The 23,722-nt window shown below is 46.3% G+C and overlaps 1 protein-coding gene across 7 annotated transcripts in view; it reads right to left on the bottom strand.

Moving 5' to 3' along the window:
• Nucleotides 1-23,722, bottom strand: part of LOC141153874 (NACHT, LRR and PYD domains-containing protein 3-like) — a 182,380-nt gene that overhangs the window by 60,451 nt on the left and 98,207 nt on the right. For all 7 annotated transcript variants that reach the window (XM_073639109.1, XM_073639114.1, XM_073639108.1 and 4 more), the window contains one exon: nucleotides 9,483-9,654. In XM_073639109.1, the coding sequence (XP_073495210.1) occupies nucleotides 9,483-9,654 (172 nt within the window). The remainder of the gene's footprint in view (nucleotides 1-9,482; nucleotides 9,655-23,722) is intronic.

The following is a 23,722-nucleotide window of genomic DNA, read 5'->3' as shown; positions in this document are numbered from 1 at the left end:
AGAACAATGACCGCAAACATACAGAAAATGTCATTAAAAACTATCTTCGGTGTAAAGAAGAACAAGGAGTCCGGGAAGTGATGATATGGCCCCACATAGCCCTGACCTCAACATCATCCAATCTGTCTAGGATTGCATGAAAAGAAAGAAGGATTTGCACAAACCTATATCTTCAGAAGATCTGTGGTTAGCTATCCAAGATGTTTGGAACAACGTCCCTGCTGATTTCCTTCAAAAAATGTGTGCAGGTGTACCTAGAAGAATTGATGTTTGATTGAGATTTATTTTTTGTTCATTCATTTTGCAATTTGCTACTTGGTAAAAATAAACCATTAACATTTTTATTTTTTTCAAACCATACTTTGCAGCATTTTGTCCCCACCTGCCTAAAATGCTTGCATAGTACTGTATCTGCCTCCTGAACTTACCGTACACTCTGAAATACCACTCATATCTATCTTGGTCAAAGCAAGATGAACTGCAAGCTCATTGAGATGTCAGAATAATGAACAATTTTTACGTGATAATAAAATATAATTCATCTCATGTGCACAAATTTTAAACTCGACCAACTTTGTTCTAGACAATGATGGTCATAATGCTGTTAAGTGGCTGAAATGATGGTTTGTTAAATTTTACCTGATAAACCTGACCTGTTTGTTATGGGTTAAGGCGTCCAATTTCATCAACTTTAACCCCTTTACAATGAGGTCAGTAATAGTAAGTAGCTGCACCCTGGGCCTTATGGACCAGTTACATACTATTATGGTAGCTACAATCGTGCCCGCACACAAGTGGTGCAGGGCGATCGTCGCCGGGTGTCAGCTGATTGTTACAGCTGACACCCGGTGCTATAGCCAGGAGCGGTCAAGCACAGCTCCTGGCATATTAACCCCTGAAATGCTGCGATCAAAGTCAATTGCATCATTCCAGGAGCAAGAGGAGGTAAGCACCGATACTTACCTCCTCTCTGGTGTCCCGCGCTGTCTGTGTCGGGTCCCGGATGTTGTAATGGTGAGCCAATGTCGTCATGATGACATCCGGGTCACCAGAAGGCAAGAAGTTACTTTGGTCATGCGCAGTGCGCGACCAAAGCAACTTCTGCATGCAGCGCTGACAGGCTGCATAGCACAGGGATGGTGCTGCATTCCTATGCTATATACTGTAAGTGAACAGACTGAAAAAAGTGAAAGTCTTATAGTGGGGCACAGTGTACAAGTAAAAAAAAAGTGTCAGAAAGTGAAAAAAAAAAACATTGTAAAAATAAAAAAAATCCAAAAGGATAAAAATATAGTGTACCCATAAATAAATATTATTGTGAAAAAAAACCAAAAACAATAAAAGAAAACATATTTGGTATCACCGGGTCCAGAATGACCTGACTTATAAAACTGTCCCACTAGTTTTCCCCTTGAGTGAACACGGTAAAAAAAATAAATAAAAAACGAAGCAAAAAACAATGTTTTATCATCATACTGCCAAACAAAAAATGGAATAAAACGCGATCAAAAAGACGAATATAAATAAAAATGGTACCACTGAAAACGTCATCTTGTCCCACAAAAAGTAAGCCACTATACAGCTCCGTCAGCGGTAAAATAAAAAAGTTATAGCTCTCAGAATAAAGTGATGCAAAAACAATTATTTTTTCTATAAAATAGTTTTTATTCTGTAAAAGCGCCAAAACACAAAAGAAACTATATAAATGTGGTACCGCTGTAAACGTACTGACCGGAAGAATAAATCTACCTTACAATTTTACCACACTCAGAAAGGTATAAAAAAAAGCCCAAAAAAACAGTTCCTGAATTGCTGATTTTTGTTTATTCTGCCTCCCAAAAATCGGAAAAGAAAACTATAAAAAAATGTGTCTGAAAATGGTACCAATAAAAACATCAACTTGTCCAGCAAAAAACAAGTTGTCACATGACTCTGTCGGCCGAAATATGGAAAAATTATAGCTCTCAAAATATGGCAATGCAAAAACTAGTCTTTGCAAAAAAAAAAGTTTTTTTTGTGTGTGACAGCTGTCAATCATAAAAACCCGATATGAATATTGCTGTAATCGCACCGACATAAAGAATAAAGTCGTCTAACCACTTATACTGCACGAGGAAAGGCATAAAAGATAAACTCTAGGGTTAGGGTTGTGCTAGAGTTAGGGTTGTGCTAGAGTTAAGGTTGTGCTAGAGTTAGGAGTGTGCTAGGGTTAGGAGTATGCTAGGGTTAGGGTTGTGCTAGAGTTAGGTTTATGGTTGTGCTAAAGTAAGGATTGTGCTAGGGTTTAGTATTATTTCAAAAGTAAATAAAAGAAAAAATGATGACGATATGGCAACTAGTTTGCATCGGGTGCTCAGGTATGCACCGAGTTTCGCTGGTGCTCAAGTGACATGCTCGAGTTTCCGCCCCATATGCTTCGCGGCCAAAAAAAACATGCGGGGATAGCCTGCCATGCACGAGCGATCCCCGCATGGTTTTTTTGGGTGTCTAATAACAGTGAAATACGTGGGGTGGGGACTCGAGTTTGTCACTCGAGCACCCATAATACTTGGTGTATACCCGAGTACCCGATGCAAACTCAAGTAGCGAGCACTTGCGCTCAAGACTAGTGATGAGCGAGTACTAAAATGCTCGGGTGCTCGATGCTCAGGTCAAACAAATTGGAATACTCGGGTGCTCGACCCAAGCAAAGAGTCCAATGTAAGTCTATGGGAAACGCTAGCATTTTTCTGGCGACCCCCCTAGCGGTCTACAGAGGGCCTAAAAATTGCTAAAATCGATGGGAACAGTGCTCAAATGACATGGAAACAGCATGGGGAAGACCCCTGAAAGCATTTCTGACTCCCAGGTCACTGCTGTCAACAACATTGTCAGAGTATTTCGCCACTTTTATGGACTCACAATAAAACATACAAAAACGAAACCAAAATGGATTTTCCTGGGAAATATGTTAAAGAACATCCTTTCCAGGGTAATTACTTGTATATAATGCAAAATAAATAACCAAAAACAAAAATGCTCCGCCACACCTTGGGCTACGTTCACACTTATCGTTTTTGATGCGTTTTTGCACTTTTGTATTGCTTTCAACCTTGACAAATGCATTCGCCGGGAAATGTCATTTTAACATTTTACAACCTTATCTGGCCATGTGGTGTGTGACACATCATCAGATACATCCTGTTTCATTTATGAAGGAGGGACTCTGAAAGTCACAAAACCTATTTTTATAGGGGCACCAGGTGGATTTACTATTCTTAAAGGGCCAGCAGTCAGCCTTCACTAGTTACTAAAAAGTGGGTCTTCTATACTATTATTGCGTATGCAGTGAGTGGCAGGGCTACCCAAAATTTGGACGCACCCCAATGCCCCTTTGAAGAGACTTAGAGGACGGCCTCATGCAAAAATGTTCCCAGTATTATGAAGTGGGTCTCCCATAGTTTTGGCCTATGCAGTGAATGCAAGGGCTGCCAAAAATTTGGAGGCACTCCAATGCCTTTTGGAAAAGACGAGGAGGAGGGCCTCATAAAAAATGTTCCCATAAGAAAGAAGTGGGTCTCCTATACTTGTAATGTGTTACGGGTCCGGGTGGTGGTACCTCTGTGCTTCAGTGCTAGGAGGGAAAAGAGGGGCATAACTAAGTGCCTACTCAGGAAGCTGCGCCCAGTGCGCGCCACAGCAGCTACATGAGGGGAGCAGGAAGACGCCGGACCGGGACCGTGGCGGTGAGGGGAACGGTGAGGGGAACGGCATCTCTGCCCGGCAGGAGGCAGAGACGCCCATGCTACATAATGCCCATGCACTAAGTGTATGGGCTGACAAACATTTACCCCTGGGGGGTATATATAAACATACTGTGTAAATTTTTTTTTTTACGGGCATCATAAACGCACTTTTAAAAAAAATTATGTGGATGTTGCATCATGGACCACGGTCACCCTGGTGATATGTTGCCAAAATCTGGAAGCGTATACCCATGTGTCGGTGTGAAGAGGTGCATGTGAATACACCTCTCAAAAAAAGACACTGGATTGGAGTTTATGTACTGCTGCTATCATTCGGTGGTATTGAGAAGTCTGGCCCAATTCAGCCCTTGTTCATTTTTATAAGAGTCAGTCTGTCAGCATTTTCAGTTGACAGTCGGATGCGCCTATCGGTTATAAGTCCACCGGCGGCACTAGAAACCCGCTCTGATAAAACGCTGGTGGCAGGGCAGGGCAGGATCTCCAAGGCGTAGAGAGCCAATTCATTCCACGTGTCCAGCTTGGATATCCAATAATTATAAGGCACAGAGGAATCAAGGAGGACATTGGTAGGGTTGGCAAGGTACTCCCTCACCATTTTTTTGAAACTTTACACTCCTTGTGAGAGCACCCCACACCTCAGGGTCTGTGTGATGGGCGGGTCTGGGAAAACTGTCCCAGAACTTTGACAGTGTTCCCCTGCCTCTGCTGGATTACATTTGTGTCTCTCTCACCTCTACTCCTTGGTTGTCCAAAGAACTGTGACTTCTGCCACCAGTGTTTTCAGATGGGATTTTTTTAATAGTTCGGCATCAAGGGTCTTCTGGTACTGCCCCATTTTTGTAGACCTGTCCGCCTCAGGAATAACAGACAGAAAGTTCTCCTTGTACCCTGGGTCTAGAAGTGTCACCAACCAGTAATGACTGTCACCCAAAAGTTTGAGAATGCGAGGGTCATGAGAAAGGCAGCGTAACATAAACTCAGCCAGTGCCAGACTGCTAATAGGCAAGACTTCCGTGTCCTCACCAAGAGGACGACTGACCATGCTCTCTTCCTCCTCCTCTCTGTCCTCAGGCCATCCACGCTGAACAGACAGTATGACAGCTGTTCAGGTAGTACCGTCTATAGCGCATGAAACTATCTCTTCCTCCTCTTCCTCCTCCTCTTTCCCATTGTCACCCAATTAACATTGGGATGAGATGAGGCTGGGCTGTGTGCAATCACCCAGTATGGTTCCTTGCTCCATCTCATTGTGCTTCGCCTGAAATGCATCATCTTTGATTGTGAGCAGAGAGCATTTCAGAAAACAGAAAAGCGGGATGGTGATCGCCGCTCAACATCTTGGTGGAATCCTCAAAGTTTTGGAGGATGGTACATATGTCTGACATCCATGTCCACTCCTGACGTCTTATGTGTGGAGTCTGAACTGAATACCGATGGCCTTGTTGATGCTGGTACTCAACAACTTCCCTCTTCTGCTCACAAATTCTGCCCAACATCTGCAGTGTAGAGCTCCAACGCGTGGGGACATCACACACCAGTCTGTGAGTCGGTAGCTCAAATGCTGCTGAAACACAGCAAGGGAGGCGGAAGCAGTAGGTGACCTTCTAAAATAGGCACACAGGTGGCGCACTTTAACAAGCAGATCCGGCAGCTCCGGGTAGGATTTTAGAAACCCCTGAACCACGAGGTTAAGCATATGTGCCAGGCATGGTACGTGTGTGAGCTCGCCTCGCCTCAGAGTCGCCACCAGGTTCTGGCCATTATCACACACGACCATGCCTGGCTGTAGGTTCAGCAGTGTAAGCCACAGATCTATCTGCTCTTTCAGAGCTGTCCACAACTCTACAGCATTGTGCAGTTTGTCACGTAAGCATATTCGCTTCAGCACAGCCTGTTGCCGCTTGACTGAGCCAGTGCTGCAGTGCTTCCAGCTTGTGACTGATGTGGTCATTTCACAGATGGAGGCTGAAGAGGAGGAGGAGGCTGAGGAGGATGAGGTGAAGGAGCTGTAGACTGTGGGGCAATCCTGATTGACCTAGGGCCTGCAATCCTTGGAGTCGGTAGGACGTGTTCTGTCACAAAGTCCGACTGGGTCCCAGCTTCCACTATGTTAACCCAGTGTGCCGTCTCCATGAGCCTAAAAGTCAACATTTCGATCGCAAGTAGTCGTGAAATGTGGGAATTTAATCATGTGACCTGTGGGGCATTGGCTGCGCATTTTCGCTTGCATTCCAAAGGATGGGGTATGGACAACTGAACTCTGTGCTGGGACAAGGACGTGGACGTGATTCCTGACACTGCTACTTGAGTGTGCAATGACAGGTGCAGGGCAGAAAGCATCTTCGCTTTCACCATGGACAGAAGATTGGCTTGCTTGGACAACACCGGAAGAAGCAGTGATGCCACCAGCAGACGCGTGCTTGTGTAATGCGGGGACAGCACACAGGAAGAAATAGTGGCGGCTGGGGACCGAGTACCAAGGGACAGCTGCTGCCATCACGTTGCAGAATGTTTCCATCTCCATGAGCCTAAAAGGCAAAATTTTGAGCGCAAGCAGTCTCGAAATGTGGGGATTTAGTAATGTGGCCTGTGGGGCATTGGCTGCATATTTGCATTTGTGTTCGAAGGACTGGGGTATGGACAACTGAACGTTGCGCTGGGACAAGGACGTGCTTGTTGATGGTGCTAGTTGAGAGTGTTCAACGACAGGTGCAGGGCAGGAGGCATCTTCGCATGCACTATGGACAGGGGGTTGGCTTGCACGCACAACAGTGGAAGAAGAAATGGTGTCACCCTTAGACACTGTTCCTGAACCCTGGGGTTCAGCTCACTTAGTCGGGTGTTTTGCTGCCATGTGCCTGATCATGCTGGTGGTGATCAGGCTGGTCTTTTTGCCACCCCTGCTGATGATGGCCTGGCAGGTGGGGCAAATGGCCTTTTTGGGTTTATCGTCAGAGTCTTTAAAAAACAACCAGACTGGGAAAGACCTAACAGTTGTACGGGCAACTTCCTTCATGTTGGAGTTACGGGGAACAGTTGCCTGCCTTCTTTCTGCGGCCACCACACTGATTCTTCCTGCCTGTTGGGATGCACTGCCTCCCTCCCCCTGTGTGCTGCTGTCCTCACTCTGCATGTCCTCCTGCCAGGTTAGGTCAGTTACTATATCATCCACCACCTCGTCTTCCACTTCCGCACCCTGGTTCTCCTCCTGACTTTCTGGCAATTGTGTCTCATCATCGTCTACCTCTTGTGACACTTTCCCACTGTCACCTTCGTGTGACCATGGCTGCTCAAATATTTGGGCATCACTACATGCGATCTCCTCTTGCCCCAATTCAAGTGGACTAGGTGAGATGCCTGAATCTATAAATGGAAAAGTGAACAGCTCTTCGGCGTGTCGAAGTGTGGGATCAGTTGTCTCCGGGCACTCGGCATGGTGGGAGGAAGGAGGATCAGGGTGAGGAATATGCAGTCCAGACTCACAGCTACTGAGACTTGACCCTGTGTAAGACAGGGTGGTGGTGGCAAAGAGACTGGAAGCATTATCCGCTATCCAATCAACAACCTTTTGACACTGCTATGGGTTCAATAGTGGTGTGCTGCGGTCCCCTAGGAATTGGGACAGGAAGGTTGGGCGAGAAGATGTGGGTGTTTGTTGTGACACAATTTCAGCTTGCCTACAGCCTCGGCCTCGGCATTCACCATAACGTCCAGCTCCCCGTCCTTTGCCACGCGCCTTGCACATTTTTAATGGACGACAATATCTTGCACGCTCACTACAAATGGCTGAATTTGGAGCGAAGTTATATGTGATCTGTGTGACGGAGAAACCACAGTTTTAAATACCTTGCCTGTAGGTAACTATTTTGAACAGCAAAGCGGTGTCAAAAATTTTGCTGACACACTGAAACAAATTTTTCATGGAGGCCAGAAATGGCAGAATTTTCAGAAAATGTATATGTGATCCATGTCACGGACAAACCACAGTTTTAAATACATGACCTGTAGGTAACTAGTTTGAACAGCAAACCGCTGTCAAAAGACTCACTGACACACTATAAATTTTTTTTAATGGAGACCATAAATGGTAGAATTCACAGAAAACGTATATGTGATCCGTGTGTTGGACAAACCACAGTTTTAAATAGCTGGATTTTTAGCACTGTAATATGGAAAGGAACTGGCTGTATTCTGCAGTGCCAACATGCAAATGGTGCAGAAAAAAAGGTGTTTTCTGGATAGCTTTCTAAGTAAATAATGAGGATTAAGATTCAAAAAAAAATTTTTCCTGGCCCCTGAGACCTGGGCCTATGTCTAGAAATGTCTAACAGCAGGACCCGAGCATTCGCCCGAGCATCTCACAAGTAGTCGGCGAGCTCCGAGCATCTCGAGTACTGAGATGCTCGGACGAGTAACGAGTACTTGCGAATATGCTCGCTCATCACTACTCACCACACATCTAGAGTTCCCTGAGGGGCCTAGTTTCCAAAATGGTGTGACTTGTGGGGGATTTCCACTGGTTAGGCACATCAGGGGCTCTTCAAACGCAACATGGCATACGCTAATTATTCAAGCAAATTTTACATTCAGAAAGTCAAATGGCGCTCCTTCCCTTCGGAACCCTGCCGTGCGCCCAAACAGTGGTTTGTCCTCACATATGGGGTATTGGTGTGCTCAGGAGAAATTGCACAACAAATTTTGTTGGTCCATTTTTTCCTGTTACTCTTGCAAAACTAAAAAAAAATGAACATTTTTGTAAAAAAAAATTAAATGTTCTTTTTTTTTCTTCCACATTCCAAAAATTCCTGTGAAGCACCTGAAGGGTTAATAAACCTCTTGAATGTGGTTTTGAGCACCTTGAGGGGTGAAGTTGTTAGAATGGTTTCATTTTTGGGTATTTTCTGTCATAAAGGCCCCTCAAAGTCACTTCAAATGTGATGTGATCCCTAAAAAAATGGTTTTGTAAATTTTGTTGGAAAAATTAGAAATCGCTGGTCAACTTTTAACCCTTATAACTTCCTAACAAAAAAAAATTTTGTTCCAAAATTGTGCTGATGTAAAGTAGCCATGTGGGAAATGTTATTTATTAACTATCTTGTTTGACATATCTCTCTGATTTAAGGGCATGAAAATTCAAAGTTTTAAAATTGCGAAATTTTCAAAATTTTCGCCAAATTTTCGATTTTTTGTATCGAAGAAATTTTACCACTATCATGAAGTACAATATGTCACGAAAAAGCAATCTCAGAATCAGTGGGATCTGTTGAAGTGTTCCAGAGTTATTACCTCATAAAGTGACAGTGGTCAGAATTGTAAAAATTGGCCTGGTCATTAACGTGCAAGCCACCCTCTGGGGTAAAGGGGTTAGCGTGCATGAACCCCTTTAGACCTTGTGTCCCTATATATTTCACAGTATACAGATATAATTTCACTTAAGTCTTGACTCAAAAAATCAGAAGATATGCACATAACAATACTTCTATCCAAAATTATTATTTGCCACTATGCTTATTAAAAAAAAAATGATACATTTGTTAGAAATAATTTTTATAATATCAACTGCATTTTCACAAATGACTGGACTGTCATATAAATCTGAATTTTTAAAAATGCTAAAAAATTATTTAAATTTAATGCTTCTTTTTAAATTAGGATTTCAAAATGCTGAAAACTTTTTGAGAAAAGAAGACCTAAAAGAAAAGTAATATTTATTTGCCCTCTCAAGCACAATGTTACCTGTCTGACAGAGTTCCTCCAGGACAGCCTGTAGGCCAAGAGAATCATCACGTTTCCGTAAAACAAAAAGACTGACCCACAATCCTATCACCGATTCTCTTCCTCTGTGATGAATATCCTGTAGTAAAGTCCGGGCCAAGGTCTTTCTATCATTTTCTAGACTCTGGTATTTCTAGAACATAGGAAGTACAAAACTCTTATTACATAGAGGATAGTATCTGCAATTTCACTCATTTTTTCTTCAATTTGTCCCCATTTTCAATTTTTTTATTTCATTTGTCCATAATTTAATTTATAACCCAATTCTAACATTGCAGTTTTTAGAGAACTCCCCACAATATGACCCTAGCGGTTAATTTTACGAACCTAGTCAACGTGAAGGCTGTTCAATTTTGGAATATCATTTTACGGAGGATAAAGAAATATGCACACCAATGACACAAATACGAGATATATAAACAGTAACCATCATTTTAATTTTTATTTCATAAATCAATAGTAAAAGTAATACACTTTGTATTATATCTTTTCAAAGAAATCTGCTTCTTTCTCTGCCAGGACTGATCATTAATTTCTCAATTTATGAGTAAAATCTGTGTTTAGTGAAGACAGATTTTCTCATTACGGAGATAGGAGATGATGTTTATTTCTGATAAGATTCTAGGTAGACAAGAGGGGGAGGGGCTCTGCCACTGGCTCCATCCTCTTCACCTCCTCCCCTTTACAAGGAATCTTATCAGTAGCAGCTGCCATCTCCTATCTCAGTAATGTAACAATCTGTCTTCACTAGTGTTGAGCATTCCGATACTGAAATATCGGGTATCGGCCGATATTCGCGGTATCGGAATTCCGATACTTAATTCCGATACTATTGCAATATCGTATACCGGAATCGGAAGTTCCCATAATGCAATGAGACATTTTCATTTTATTCAGCCAATGAGGATCCTAAGAAGTGTGGGCACATCCTGTTAGGCATGTAGGCATCTTAACTAATGGCATGGCTGTGATTGGCTGCTGAAATGATGTCATGATGCACTATAAAAGCCACCGCCGCCATTTTGAGCTCACTCTGCTGTGAATTCAGTTAGGGATAGGACGCTGTTGTTCTGAGGGACAGTTTTAGCTACCTATTTGCTCTATACTGCTTTACCCAAGCTACTTTCTAAATCACTGTGCCTTGCAGTGCTAGTGCACAGTTCCCTGTGCTGTTCACCGCTATCTGCAAGGTCTGTGTGTGTGAGTGCAGCTCACCCTGTAGTGTGTGCTTCAGCCAAGTCTGGTTGTAGTGCACTCAGTGTGTGTCACTGCCTCATACATTGTCCTTTTTTGCCAATTCATAATTTTTCCTGATATCTCCTATTAGTGTGGTGGTTCCATCTGTATTCAGCTAAATTGGTTCCAAACACACTATATAGGAGTAGATAGAGAAATTTTTTTCCGTCTTGCAGCACTAGTGCACAGTGCTCTGCATCTGTACTGTTCACCGCTGTCTGCAAGGTCTGGTGTGTGAGTGCAGCTCACCCTGTAGTGTGTGCTTCAACCCCGTCTGGTTGTAGTGCACTCAGTGTGTGTCACTGCCTCATACATTGTCCTTTATTGCCAATTCATAATTTTTCCTGATATCTCCTATTAGTGTGGTGGTTCCATCTGTATTCAGCTAAATTGGTTCCAAACACACTATATAGGAGTAGATAGAGAATTTTTTTTCCGTCTTGCAGCACTAGTGCACAGTGCTCTGCATCTGTACTGTTCACCGCTGTCTGCAAGGTCTGGTGTGTGAGTGCAGCTCACCCTGTAGTGTGTGCTTCAACCCCGTCTGGTTGTAGTGCACTCAGTGTGTGTCACTGCCTCATACATTGTCCTTTATTGCCAATTCATAATTTTTCCTGATATCTCCTATTAGTGTGGTGGTTCCATCTGTATTCAGCTAAATTGGTTCCAAACACACTATATAGGAGTAGATAGAGAATTTTTTTTCCGTCTTGCAGCACTAGTGCACAGTGCTCTGCATCTGTACTGTTCACCGCTGTCTGCAAGGTCTGGTGTGTGAGTGCAGCTCACCCTGTAGTGTGTGCTTCAACCCCGTCTGGTTGTAGTGCACTCAGTGTGTGTCACTGCCTCATACATTGTCCTTTATTGCCAATTCATAATTTTTCCTGATATCTCCTATTAGTGTGGTGGTTCCATCCATATTCAGCTAAATTGATTCCAAACACACTATATAGGAGTAGATAGAGGAGCCTTTCTGCAGCATTGGGCCCTGCAGCCCCAGCCAGATTAGTATTAGCCTATTTTTTGCAGCCTCATCTATTGCATTGTAGGTTACCTTCCTACATTGTAATAGCTACAAAAAGTTTGTGATACTATCGTTATTACATCTTTAGGCACATCCAGTGTCTTTTTGTGACAAAAAAAACCTAAATAAAGTTCACCAAACACTCCACTTTACAGTTGTGTAGGCCACATTAGCTCATATTAAAGTCTAGTCCACACTTTATAAAATTAGTGTTTCTTATACCTGTTAGCAGCTGTTCAGGAATAAGCACACTAAGCCCTTAGTACTTTTCTGCCTATCTTTATCAGTCTACCAAGATGAAGAAGGCAGGGAGTAAGGCATGTGGTCGTGGTCGTGGGCGTGGGCGTGGAGTTTCTGCAGGGAGAGGACGTGAGGATTCTGTGCCTGCAGGGAGAGGACGTGGGGATTCTGTGCCTGCTGCGGGCACCAGTGACTCAGCATCCCCCAGTTTTACCAGGGAACAGTCCTTTATGCGCAGCTTTGTAGGAGCTAGCCGTACCCCACTGCTGCGCGAGGACCAAATTGAAGCCGTTGTCGGATGGATGGCAGCTAACGCATCGACTTCAATTAGTTCCAGATCCTCTCAGGTCCTGAGCACTGAAGAGCACCCATCTGTCTCTTCACCACCTGCCAAATTGCCCAGGCAGTCAGAGAGCCCTGGACAGGAGCCATCTCTACTTCTGTTCTCTGAATCTCTTGGCTTGGAAAGAGGGGGCCAGCCAAGCAGAATTCGAGAATTTGAAGAAGAGGTAGTATGCAGTGATGCGCAACCGTTTTGTCTCTCTGAATCTGAAGAGGCGGGTGGGCCAGTGCCTATGGTCAGCAGCACACCTCAGTACGCATCTGATGATGAGACTCAGGTGCCACTTTCTGGTGCGTACTGTGCTGTCGAGACTACCCAGGAGAAGCAGTTGTTTGAAGAGGGTGGTGTAGATGATGAGGTCCTTGACCCATCATGGCGTGAGGGACAGGAAGGTGGTGGGAGCAGCTCTGAGGAAGAGATTCCCTGAACGGCCCAAAAAGGAGGGAGAGGGAGGGGGCAGACTTGGTTGCCTGTAGCCTCCACTTCGGCACCCATTAGGAGCATGGCTCTTCCAAAATCCAAAGCGGGCGCTCCCAAGACTTGCAGTGCCTGGTCCTTTTTTGACACAGTTGCAGATGACATTTGCTTTGTCAAATGCAAGCTGTGTAATCAGAAGGTGAAAAGAGGGAAAAGTGTCAGCAACCTCAATACCACAAATATGTGGAAACATGTGCGGACCAAGCACGTGGTGGAGTTACACAAACACACTGAAGACCTAGGCCAACCTACAGCGCCACCTACCACCTCTTCAGCTCGTGTTGTAGCCTCTTCCTCCAGCTCACACACAGCTGGTTCGGCTTCCTCACAGGATCGCCATGGAAGAATCTCTGGCACTGTTGTACAGAGACACAGTGTAATTCCACCCACAGCACCACTTTCCCAGTCATCCTCACACTCCCAGGCCAGTCTACAGCCATCGTTAGCACAGGCATGGGAGAAAAGGCGCCCATACTCGGCAAACCACCCCCGAGCACAGGCTCTGAATGCTGGCATTGCTAAACTACTGGCCCTTGAAATGCTATCATTCAGGCTGGTGGAGACTGACACATTCCGTAACTTTATGGCATTGGCAGTCCCACAATACAACGTGCCCAGCCGCTTTTATTTCAGCAGGCAAGCCGTCCCTGCCCTGCAACATCATGTGGAGGGAAAAATTAAACATGCGCTACAAAACGCCGTCAGTAGCAAGGTCCACCTGACCACTGATGCGTGGACCAGTAAGCATGGACAGGGACGATACCTTTCCCTCACTGCCCATTGGGTAAATGTTGTGGAGCCGGGTACAGATCTTGAGAGTGGCGCTGTACGTGTTCTGCCAACTCCAAGGATTGCAGGAATCCAGTCTGTACACATTGACTCCTCCTCATACTCCAGTTCCTCTGAATCAGCGCTGCAGGAGCCGTCACGGTCTACCTCCACATCGACCCGTGAACGGTTACCTGTTATGATGACCGATATGAGCACAGCCGTGGCCAAACGTCAACAGGCCGTATTAAAATTAATTTCTTTGGGGAATCGAAGCCACACAGCGCAGGAGCTCTGGAATGCCATCAAGCAGCAGAGTGACGTGTGGTTTGTGCCAGCGAATCTCCAGCCAGGCATGGTAGTGTGTGACAATGGCCGAAATCTGGTGGCAGCTCTGGGCCTAGGCAACCTCACTCACATCCCATGTCTGGCACATGTGCTCAACTTGGTCGTGCAGAGTTTTTTGAGGGACTATCCGGATCTTGATGCACTGCTTCACAAGGTCCGCATAGAGTGCGCTCACTTGCGGCGTTCCAGCAATGCAAGATCACGCATTGCAGCTCTGCAGCGCCGATTATGTCTTCCGGAACATCGCATCATATGTGACCTACCCACCAGGTGGAATTCAACGTTACATATGTTGGAGAGGTTGTGTGAGCAGCAGGCAGCAGTAATGGAGTACCAGCTGCAGCAGGCGCAAACAAGTCGCAGTGCGCGCCGTTCACACTTCACCACCACTGAGTGGGCCTCTATGAAGGACATTTGCCACGTTTTGCGTGCCTTCGATTATTCCACGCGGATGGCGAGTGCAGATGATGCACTAGTCAGCATGACTATCCCCCTTATCTGCCTGCTTGAAAAAACACTGCAAGCACTAAGGGACGAGGTTTTGGAAGAGGTGGAGGATGAGGAGTCACAAATGCCATCTGCTTCTCTATAGTCTGCGCAATGTGGTTCCTCACAAAGGCCTAGGCAGGGGACACTTTGTGAGGAGGATGAGGAGGAGTCAATGGATGAGGAAGACATCTGTCCAGAGGAGGGAGGTACACAATGCTCTAGTAGTCAGTATCTAGAGCGAGGGTGGGGTGATGCAGAGCAGGCAGAGATCACGCCTCAAGCAGGGGACAGCGTTTCTTGGCCAGTTGGCAGTCTGCAGCACATGGTTGATTTCATGCTGCAGTGCCTCAGAAACGACCGCCGCATCGCCCACATTCTCAACACGGCTGATTATTGGGTGTCCACCCTCCTAGATCCTCGCTACCGGGACAACTTACAAAGCCTCATAACACCATTGAACCGGGAGCGTAAAATGCGGGAGTACCAAGACGCACTGGTGCATTCCATCATGTTCTCCATTCCAACCGAGAGCAGTGCTGCTAGTGCTTTACAAAGCAGCTCAGTGCGTCGAGGCAGTGGAGGAAGCTCTGCACAAAGAGGGAGCAGAAGCAGCGCCTCAGCACAAGGCAAGACCAGTATGGCCGAAATGTGGCAAAGTTTTGTGTCCCCGCCGCCACAAATGTCTACACCATCACAGACAGCTCCAGTCAGCAGGAGGCAACGTTTCCGTCAGATGGTGACAGACTACATGTCTTGCCCTCTTAGTGTACTCCCAGACGGCTCTTCTCCCTTCAAGTTTTGGGTCTGTAAGCTGGATACATGGCCAGAGCTTAGTCAGTATGCACTGGAGGTGCTAGCTTGCCCTGCTGCTAGTGTATTATCGGAACGCGTCTTTAGTGCCGCAGGTGGTGTACTAACAGACCGTCGCATGCGACTATCCTCCGATAACGTTGACCGGCTTACTTTTCTCAAAATGAACAAGGCCTGGATCTCTCATGAATTTGCCAGTCCTCTTCCAGAATAAATAATTGGTTGGCAACAGTATCCAGGTCTCCTGTTCTGTTCATGTTTCTACCACCTGAACTGTAATCCCTGAGCTCCAACACCGCCAGTTGGCGCTCGGAAGTGCCGTCTGCACAGTCAACACTTGCTGCCGTGTTATTGGGGTTCAGTAACGTCAGCTGTTCTCCTGCTGTGCGGACGGCAATTTCTCCTGATTTGTCCACATCCACTGTACTACACATTTTAAAGTTGCTCCAATTACTCCTCTGGCTCCTCTGTTTTCATTCTTATCCCTGGGCTCCAGCACCGCCAGTTGGCGCTCGGAAGTGCTGTCTGCACAGTCAACACTTGCTACCATGTTATTGGGGTTGAGTAACGTCAGCTGTTCCCCTGCTGTGCGGACGGCAATTTCTCCTGCTCTGTCCACATTCTCACTACTACAGATTTTAAAGTTGCTCCAATTACACCTCTGGCTCCTCTGTTTTCAGTATTATCCCTGAGCTCCAACACCGCCAGTTGGCGCACGGAAGTGCCGTCTGCACAGTCAACACTTGCTGCCGTGTTATTGGGGTTCAGTAACGTCAGCTGTTCTCCTGCTGTGCGGACGGCAATTTCTCCTGCTTTGTCCAAATCCACTGTACTACACATTTTAAAGTTGCTCGAATTACACCTCTGGCTCCTCTGTTTTCATTCTTATCCCTGGGCTCCAGCACCGCCAGTTGGCGCTCGGAAGTGCCGTCTGCACAGTCAACACTTGCTGCCGTGTTATTGGGGTTCAGTAACGTCAGCTGTTCCCCTGCTGTGCGGACGGCAATTTCTCCTGCTCTGTCCACATTCTCACTACTACAGATTTTAAAGTTGCTCGAATTACACCTCTGGCTCCTCTGTTTTCATTCTTATCCCTGGGCTCCAGCACCGCCAGTTGGCGCTCGGAAGTGCTGTCTGCACAGTCAACACTTGCTACCATGTTATTGGGGTTCAGTAACGTCAGCTGTTCTCCTGCTGTGCGGACGGCAATTTCTCCTGCTTTGTCCAAATCCACTGTACTACACATTTTAAAGTTGCTCGAATTACACCTCTGGCTCCTCTGTTTTCATTCTTATCCCTGGGCTCCAGCACCGCCAGTTGGCGCTCGGAAGTGCCGTCTGCACAGTCAACACTTGCTACCATGTTATTGGGGTTCAGTAACGTCAGCTGTTCCCCTGCTGTGTTCACGGCAATTTCTCCTGCTCTGTCCATATTCACTGTGCTACTTATTTAAAACTTGCTCCAATTACACCTCTGGCTCCTCCGTTTTTAGTATTTACCCTGGGCTCCAACACCGCCAGTTGGCGCTCGGAAGTGCTGTCTGCACAGTCAACACTTGCTGCCGTGTTATTGGGGTTCAGTAACGTCAGCTGTTCCCCTGCTGTGCGGACGGCAATTTCTCCTGCTCTGTCCACATTCTCACTACTACAGATTTTAAAGTTGCTCGAATTACACCTCTGGCTCCTCTGTTTTCATTCTTATCCCTGGGCTCCAGCACCGCCAGTTGGCGCTCGGAAGTGCTGTCTGCACAGTCAACACTTGCTACCATGTTATTGGGGTTCAGTAACGTCAGCTGTTCTCCTGCTGTGCGGACGGCAATTTCTCCTGCTTTGTCCAAATCCACTGTACTACACATTTTAAAGTTGCTCGAATTACACCTCTGGCTCCTCTGTTTTCATTCTTATCCCTGGGCTCCAGCACCGCCAGTTGGCGCTCGGAAGTGCCGTCTGCACAGTCAACACTTGCTGCCGTGTTATTGGGGTTCAGTAACGTCAGCTGTTCCCCTGCTGTGCGGACGGCAATTTCTCCTGCTCTGTCCACATTCTCACTACTACAGATTTTAAAGTTGCTCGAATTACACCTCTGGCTCCTCTGTTTTCATTCTTATCCCTGGGCTCCAGCACCGCCAGTTGGCGCTCGGAAGTGCTGTCTGCACAGTCAACACTTGCTACCATGTTATTGGGGTTCAGTAACGTCAGCTGTTCCCCTGCTGTGCGGACGGCAATTTCTCCTGCTCTGTCCACATTCTCACTACTACAGATTTTAAAGTTGCTCCAATTACACCTCTGGCTCCTCTGTTTTCATTCTTATCCCTGGGCTCCAGCACCGCCAGTTGGCGCTCGGAAGTGCCGTCTGCACAGTCAACACTTGCTGCGGTGTTATTGGGGTTCGGTAACGTCAGCTGTTCCCCTGCTGTGTTCACGGCAATTTCTCCTGCTCTGTCCATATTCACTGTGCTACTTATTTAAAACTTGCTCCAATTACACCTCTGGCTCCTCCGTTTTTAGTATTTACCCTGGGCTCCAATACCGCTAGTTGCTGCTCAGAAGTGCCGTCTGCACAGTCAACGCTTGCTCCAGTGTTATTGGGATTCAGTAACGTCAGCTGATCCCCAGCTGTGTGTCCGGCAAATTCTCCTGCTTTGTCCACATCCACTGTAGTACGGATTTAAAACCTCCTCCAAATACACCTCTGGCTCTTCTGTTTTTAGTATTTACCCTGGGCTCCAGCACCGCCAGCTGGTTCTCGGCAGTTCCATTGGCTCTTGTACCTTCTGCTACCCATCCGGGTTCCAGTACCGTCAGCTGGTTCTCGGCAGTGTCTTTGGCACGGGTACTCCCTCCTGCCCAGCCTGGTTCCAGCACGCCAGCTGTTTCCGGGTAGTGTCAACATCACTTTGCCTCCAATGCGTTGTCCTGTCGTGTTGCGGTCGGGTTAGCCGACTCTATGGTGCCTGCAGTTTAGGTGACTCCTATGTGGGCTGCGGGATCTGGCAATGAAGGCTGGTTCCATAGTGCCAATAGGACAAGCACCCTCTGTAGGACTGTGGGTTTTGGTAACTGCGGCCGGCTCGCGGCCTTGAACTTTTTTTTTACATGGGTACCTTCTGCTACCCATCCGGGTTCCAGTACCGTCAGCTGGTTCTCGGCAGTGCCTTTGGATTAGGTGCCTCCTTCTCGGTATCCAAGTTCCACCAACGTCTGCTGGTCCTTGGTAGTGCTTTCTGGCACAGGTACCTCCTGCTTAGTAACCGAGTTCCAGTAACATCAGCTGGTCCTCGGTAGTTCCATTGGCTCTTGTACCTTCTGCTACCCATCCGGGTTCCAGTACCGTCAGCTGGTCCTCGGTAGTTCCATTTGCTCTTGTATCTTCTGCTACCCATCCGGGTTCCAGTACCGTCAGCTGGTCCTCGGTAGTTCCATTTGCTCTTGTATCTTCTGCTACCCATCCGGGTTCCAGTACCGTCAGCTGGTTCTCGGCAGTGCCTTTGGATTAGGTGCCTCCTTCTCGGTATCCAAGTTCCACCAACGTCTGCTGGTCCTTGGTAGTGCTTTCTGGCACAGGTACCTCCTGCTTAGTAACCGAGTTCCAGTAACATCAGCTGGTCCTCGGTAGTTCCATTGGCTCTTGTACCTTCTGCTATCCATCCGGGTTCCAGTACCGTCAGCTGGTCCTCGGTAGTTCCTCAGCTTTCTTGTACCTTCTGCTACATTTCCAAGTTCAAGCTTTTTGAAATGGTTCTTGGTAATCACTCTGGATCTCCCTGACGAGGACCCTGAAGACGAGGACCCTGAAGACCAACCCTAAGAAGACGAGGACCCCGAAGACAATGACCCTGAAGACGAGGACCCTGAAGACCACCCCGAAGAAGACGAGGACCCTGAAGACCACCCCGAAGAAGACGAGGACCCTGAAGACCACCCCGAAGAAGACGAGGACCCCGAAGACGAGGACCCAGAAGACCAACCCGAAGAAGACGAGGACCCCGAAGACGAGGACCCCCGAAGACGACGACCCTGAAGACCACCCCGAAGAAGACCAAGAAGATGACCCTGAAGAAGTTGACCAAGAAGACAAAGAAGAGAAGACAAGCACCAAGATACAGAAAAACAAGAGACAGAAAACCAAGAAGCAGAAATACAAGAAGCTGCAGAACAAAAAGCGGAAGAACATTAAGCATAAGACTAAAAATCAGAGCAAAAGATAATATCTAAATTATAAGCAGAAGATGACTAAGCAGTGTATGGGGGTGAGTCCGTTCCTCCTCGTGGTGCCCCTGGAAAAGACCTGCTGCTGCAGGCCAAACTGAACGCGGACAAATCCTGTTGTAAATCTTTTGTGATGGGCAGAACGAAAGGTGTAATGTCCAACCTTTTATAGATAACAACTACAGGAATGCCTGTCACAAATAAGAATATGATGAAGAAGAAGAATATGAAGAAGATGAAGAAGTAGAATATGAAGAATGTAAAAAAAAGAATAATACGAAGAAGGTGAAGAAGAAGAAGGTGAAGAAGAAGTGGATGAAAAAGATGCTGAGGATGATGAAGGAGAAAGTGTGGGAGAAGTAAAAAAGAAGGTGAAGAGCATGGAAGTAGTGAAACATAAATATCTGACAAAATATAAAAATACTTAACATAGTTAATATTTCCGTAACTCAGAACATAATAAAAAAATATTAATTCCTGCTATTCCATTTGACTGGGCTAAACCTCTATGCCTTTATTGTCTCCCCCACCTCCCCCAATACATTCTACATTATTCTTAGTTGTTTTCCTTCATGTAGAAATAACCTACAAGGAAAGAAAGGGTTTATTTTAATTCTGATATTTATGTCCCATTGACTTGCATTGGTTTCCGGTATCGGAATCGGCGATATCCGATACTTTTTCGGTATCGGTCCGATCCAATCCGATCCGATATTTCCCGATATCGGAAGGTATCGCTCAACACTAGTCTTCACTAAATACAGACTTTATTCACGAGGGGCAGCAGCCTGAAACACCATTTCTGCAAATTGAGATTCTGATTTGGCTTTTATCCTAAGTCATATTGCAAGACTTGTTAAAGGGTCAATTGTGACTTGTAGAATCGCTGCTACCAATAGGTGGCGCTACAGAGTTCAAGTCCTCTTTCTCTCTGAAGAGGCAATTTGCATATTAAATTTTGAAAATTACTGATCAACTCAGGAGAAAGAAACAACATTCTCTAATAAGAATCATTAAAATGTTGCTTTTTTTCATGTGTACTATTAATTTATAAAAAAAAAATTAAAACGACAATTACACTTTAATAGTGTTGAGCGAGCACTAAAATGCTTGGGTGCTCGAAGCTCGGGCCGAGCTCGCTGTGATACTCGGGTGCTCGACCAGAGCAACGAGCCCAATGTTAGTCTATGGGAGACCCGAGCATTTTTGCGGCGGCACCCCCGGCAGTCTGTAGAAAGCCTAAAAAGTGCCCAAAACGATAGTGACAGTGCTCAAATGACATGGGGACAGCATGGGGATCGCCCCAGGAAACATTTCTGACCCCCAGGTCACTGCTGTCAACAACGTGATAAGAGGTATTAAGACACTTTTACGGGCTCACAATAACACGTTCAAAAACTAAACTGAAACTGCTTTCCTGTGAAATATGTTAAGGAACTTCCTTTCCAGGGTAAAAACTTGTGTATAAGGTAAAATAAATAACCAAAAAAAAAATACTCCTCCACACCTTGGGCTATGTTCACAAGTAGCATTTTTTATGCGTTTTTGCACTTTTGTATTGCTTTCAACCGTGACAAATGCATTCACCGGGAAATGTCATTTTAACATTTTACAATCTTATCTGTCATGTGCTGTGTGACACATGCCTACAGTGCTGAAAAGACATGGGAACAGCATGGGGAAGACCCCTGGAAGCATCTCTGACACCCAGGTCACTGCCTAAAAGTGTGCCCATCAGAAGTGATCCTTGTCGCATCAGAAGATGCAGACTTGCAACTATCCCCGTGCAAGTTCTTGTCCCAGGGCAGTGTTCAATTGTACCTCCTCCATTCTTTGCAATGCAAGCGCAAGTATGCAGCCTGCCACCCACCAAATCCAAGGCTGCAATACCATACTGCTAGCTTGCTTGCACTTGAAATGGGGCCTTTTAGCTTGGAGGAGGCCGAAGCTGGCCATTATCTCATGGTTGCTTCGGCAGCGAGGTATCCATACTCAGTCCCCAGCCTCCCAGTGGCCGGGTGTCCACACTCGGTCCCCAGCCACCAGGGGGCGGCCGGGTATCCATACTCGGTCCCCAGCTGCCCCGCAGCCGGGTGCCCACACACGATCCACAGCCGCCTGGGGGTGGCCGGGTGTCCATAAACGGTCCCCAGCCGCCCCTATTTCTCCTTGGAACATCCCCCCACACTTTTCTTAGTCCGACCTGCTTTAAGGCAGCATTGGACGAGCCCACCAGAGAACCAGACTCCTCCGGTGGGCCCTGGCTTCTCCATCAGGGGAGTTGAGAGTGCCAAGGTGAGGATCATGATGATGATGATAGAAGTTAGCATCTGCTTTGTTTTCTTGGAATGCAAGCGTAAGTGTGCAACCTGCCACATACCCACCCCAAGACTGCAATACCATACTGCTAGCTTGCTTGCACTTGAAATGGGGCCTTTTAGTTTGGAGGAGGCCAAAGCTGGCCACTGCCTCATGGCTGCTTCGGCAGCGAGGTATCCATACTCAGTCCCCAGCCTCCCGGCGACCGGGTGTCCACGCTCGGTCATCAGCCACCAGGGGGCGGCCGGGTGTCCATAAACGGTCCCCAGCCACCCCCATTTCTCCTAGGAACATCCCCCCACACTTTTCTTAGCCCGGCCTGCTTTAGGGCAGCTTTGAATGAGCCCACCAGAGAACCAAACTCCTCCAGTGGGAGCTGGCTTCTCCATCAGAGGAGTTAAGAGTGCCAAGGTGAGGAGCATGATGATAGAAATTAGCATCTGCTTTGTTTTCTTGGAATGCAAGCACATGTATGTAATAGCGGCTAGGCCTGAGGTGGTCAGGGTTTTGGCGCATATCCTACCTCCTCCGAGGATTGCTGGATGTTTTCCTGCTACTATCCCAATTCTATGACTCCCGTTAAAACAAAGCATCTGGTGATGAATGATGGATAAGGTGGTAGCAAAGGAGAAAGAGCAGGAGGAACAGGGACTATTCACATCAATATCAGGCCAGTCAACCAAACATGTCTAGTAGGACATGTTTTTGTACCAAAAGTAGAGATTCGGCTACAGATTTATAGGGCATGCAGTGAGTGCAATGCCTACCAAAAATTTCGAGGCACTCCAATGCCCATTGGAAGTGACATGAAGGTCAGAGTGCCTTAACTAAAACATTTTTTCCATTTATAGCAACTGGGTCTCCTGTGCACTGTTGGCCTAAGCAGTGAATGGAAGGGTTTCCAAAAACTTATGAGGAAATGTAATGCCCCTTGAAACAGACATGGATTACAGCATACTAAAAACCTTCTACCCATTATTGGGGAGTGGGTCTCCCTTAGAGTTCGCCTATGCATTGAAATGCAAAAGCTGACTAAAATTAGGAGGAAATGCAATGCCCGTTGTAAGAATGGTGGAGTTCGCAGTGGAATAAATAGACAATATCAATGCATCTTGAAAAAGTGGTGGAGGTCGCAGTAGCTTAACAAGATGGTTTTAATGCCCCTTGGAAGAGACGTGGAGGTCGCAGAGGAATAGAAAGACAATATCAATGCCCCTGGGAAAAATGGTGGAGGCTGCAGTAACTTAACCAGACAGTTTTAATGCCCCCTGTAAAAGTGGTGGAGGTCGCATTAGCTTAACATGATGGTTTTAATGCTCCTTGGAAGAGACGTGGAGGTCGCAGTAGCTTAACAAGATGGTTTTAATGCCCCTTGGAATAGTGGTGGAGGTCACAGTAGCTTAACAAGACAGCTTTAATGCACCTTGGAAAAGTGGTGGAGGTTGCAGTAGCTTAACAAGACAGCTTTAATGCCCCTTGGAAAAGTGGTGGAGGTTGCAGTAGATTAACAAGATGGTTTTAATGCCCCTTGGAAAAGTGGTGGAGGTCGTATTAGCTTAACAAGACGGTTTTAATGCCGCTTGGAAGAGAAGTGGAGGTTGCAGTACCTTAACAAAACGGTTTTAATGCCCCTTGGAAAAGTGGTAGAGGTCGCAGTGGAATAAAAAGACAATATCAATGCCCCTGGGAAAAGTGGTGGAGGTCACAGTAGCTTAACAAGACTGTTTTAATGCCGCTTGGAAAAGTGGTGGATGTCGCATTAGCTTAACAAGATGGTTTTAATGCCCATTGGAAAAGTGGTGTAGGTCGCAGTAGCTTAACAAGACAGCTTTAATGCCCCTTGGAAAAGTGGTGGAGGTCGCAGTAGCTTAACAAGACGGTTTTAGTGCCCCTTGGAAAAGTGGTGGAGGTCGCATTAGCTTAACAAGACGGTTTTAAT

This window comes from Phyllobates terribilis, unplaced genomic scaffold (assembly GCF_046119375.1).
Source record: "Phyllobates terribilis strain yellow unplaced genomic scaffold, ASM4611937v1 Scaffold_7__3_contigs__length_470593459, whole genome shotgun sequence".
Classification (NCBI taxonomy): Eukaryota; Metazoa; Chordata; class Amphibia; order Anura; family Dendrobatidae; genus Phyllobates; species Phyllobates terribilis.
The sequence above is the reverse complement of the archived record's forward strand: the minus strand, read 5'-3'. Positions and strand labels throughout refer to the sequence as shown.